At 31.0% G+C, this 1,323-nt stretch overlaps 1 protein-coding gene across 1 annotated transcript in view; it reads left to right on the top strand.

Moving 5' to 3' along the window:
• The window catches only part of GTPBP10 (GTP binding protein 10), a 26,610-nt gene that overhangs the window by 6,383 nt on the left and 18,904 nt on the right, over window positions 1-1,323 (top strand). Inside the window, exon 3 of the mRNA XM_023736082.1 lies at window positions 1,168-1,281. Coding sequence (XP_023591850.1) covers window positions 1,168-1,281 — 114 coding nt within the window. The remainder of the gene's footprint in view (window positions 1-1,167; window positions 1,282-1,323) is intronic.

Consider the following 1,323-nt stretch of genomic DNA (forward strand, 5'->3'; position numbering starts at 1 on the left):
GACAGAGTAGGACTGCCCCCCATAGGGTTTCCAAAGAGTGGCTGGTGGATTTGAACTGCTAACCTTTTGGTTAGCAGCCTTAATGCTTAACCACTGTGCCACTAGGGCTCTGTATATATAGTATCTGGTTATATAATAGCCATAATAATATGACTGTTATCATCTAATTATTATCTAATCTCTTTTATTTATTTGTTTTTTTAATCTCTATGAAGTATTTCAAGCTCATTGTAAAAATATCAGATAATATAGAAAGGTTAAAAAGTCAGTCACCTATAGGTCTTCCACCCAGAGACAACCAGTAGTAACCTTTTCTTGAGTTTTCTTTGTTAACATAAACATGATTATACATACATGTGTAAAATTTTGGGGTGCAAAATTGAGAGCACAATATTTTGCAACCTCCTTTTATCACTTAACATTTTTCCCCATGTCAGAAAATTGTTTAGATTGACTGCATAGTATTATAGTATGGGAAATAGCATTTATTTTCTAATTCATCTACTTAATGTTATTGTTGATTTTTTTGCTGTTACAGCCATAGTGCAATATACATCTTTGTGTATATACTATTTCACATGATTGCCTAATGATTTTTTTAGGATAAATTCTCAGAAATGGAATTACTAAATTAAAGGATACGCCTATTTAAAAGAAAACCCTGTTGGTATTGCCTCCCAGGAAGTTTGTATCACTTTATTCTGTCATGAGTAGTTTGAAAGTAGCCACATGAGCCTCCTATAATAAAAGTACAATCATTAGAGGTCAGTTTTTAAAAAAACTTTGTGATTCAATATATTTTCTATTTTTTCTAGCTTATTTGTATTGCAGTAGTAATGATCTTTTCATTTAAGTGTACAATATTTAAGTTCATTATGGGTTAAAATGACTTTTAGTGGTTAACTTGGTAACTTAAATCATTGCTTAATATCACTTTTAGGGGATACAGTAGTCTAAAATGCAAATAAATAATTAGGGATAATTTTAGTTTCCCACTAATGTTTTGCCATTTAATATCCTTCTAAAAATTCATGTCCTCCTAAAAATTAAAACCAGAAGAGTTGATTGCTAGTCTTCTTTATAAGCCATTATATTTACTGGAAGCATGAACCATTTAATTTAGTGGGATTTTGTTATTTTAGTTTAGCTTTATTTTTTTTTTTGTAGGGTTAGTGCACTGAAAGGCTGCAGAGGAAAAGACTGTGATATTCCTGTACCTGTGGGCATTTCAGTAATTGATGAAAATGGTAAAATTATAGGTGAGTACTCTTTGCTTCTAAGGTTGTGAAAAACATGCACATTTTCTAAAATTGTTTGGGGGAT

This window comes from Trichechus manatus, unplaced genomic scaffold, assembly GCF_000243295.1.
Source record: "Trichechus manatus latirostris isolate Lorelei unplaced genomic scaffold, TriManLat1.0 scaffold00085, whole genome shotgun sequence".
In the NCBI taxonomy this organism is placed as follows: Eukaryota; Metazoa; Chordata; class Mammalia; order Sirenia; family Trichechidae; genus Trichechus; species Trichechus manatus.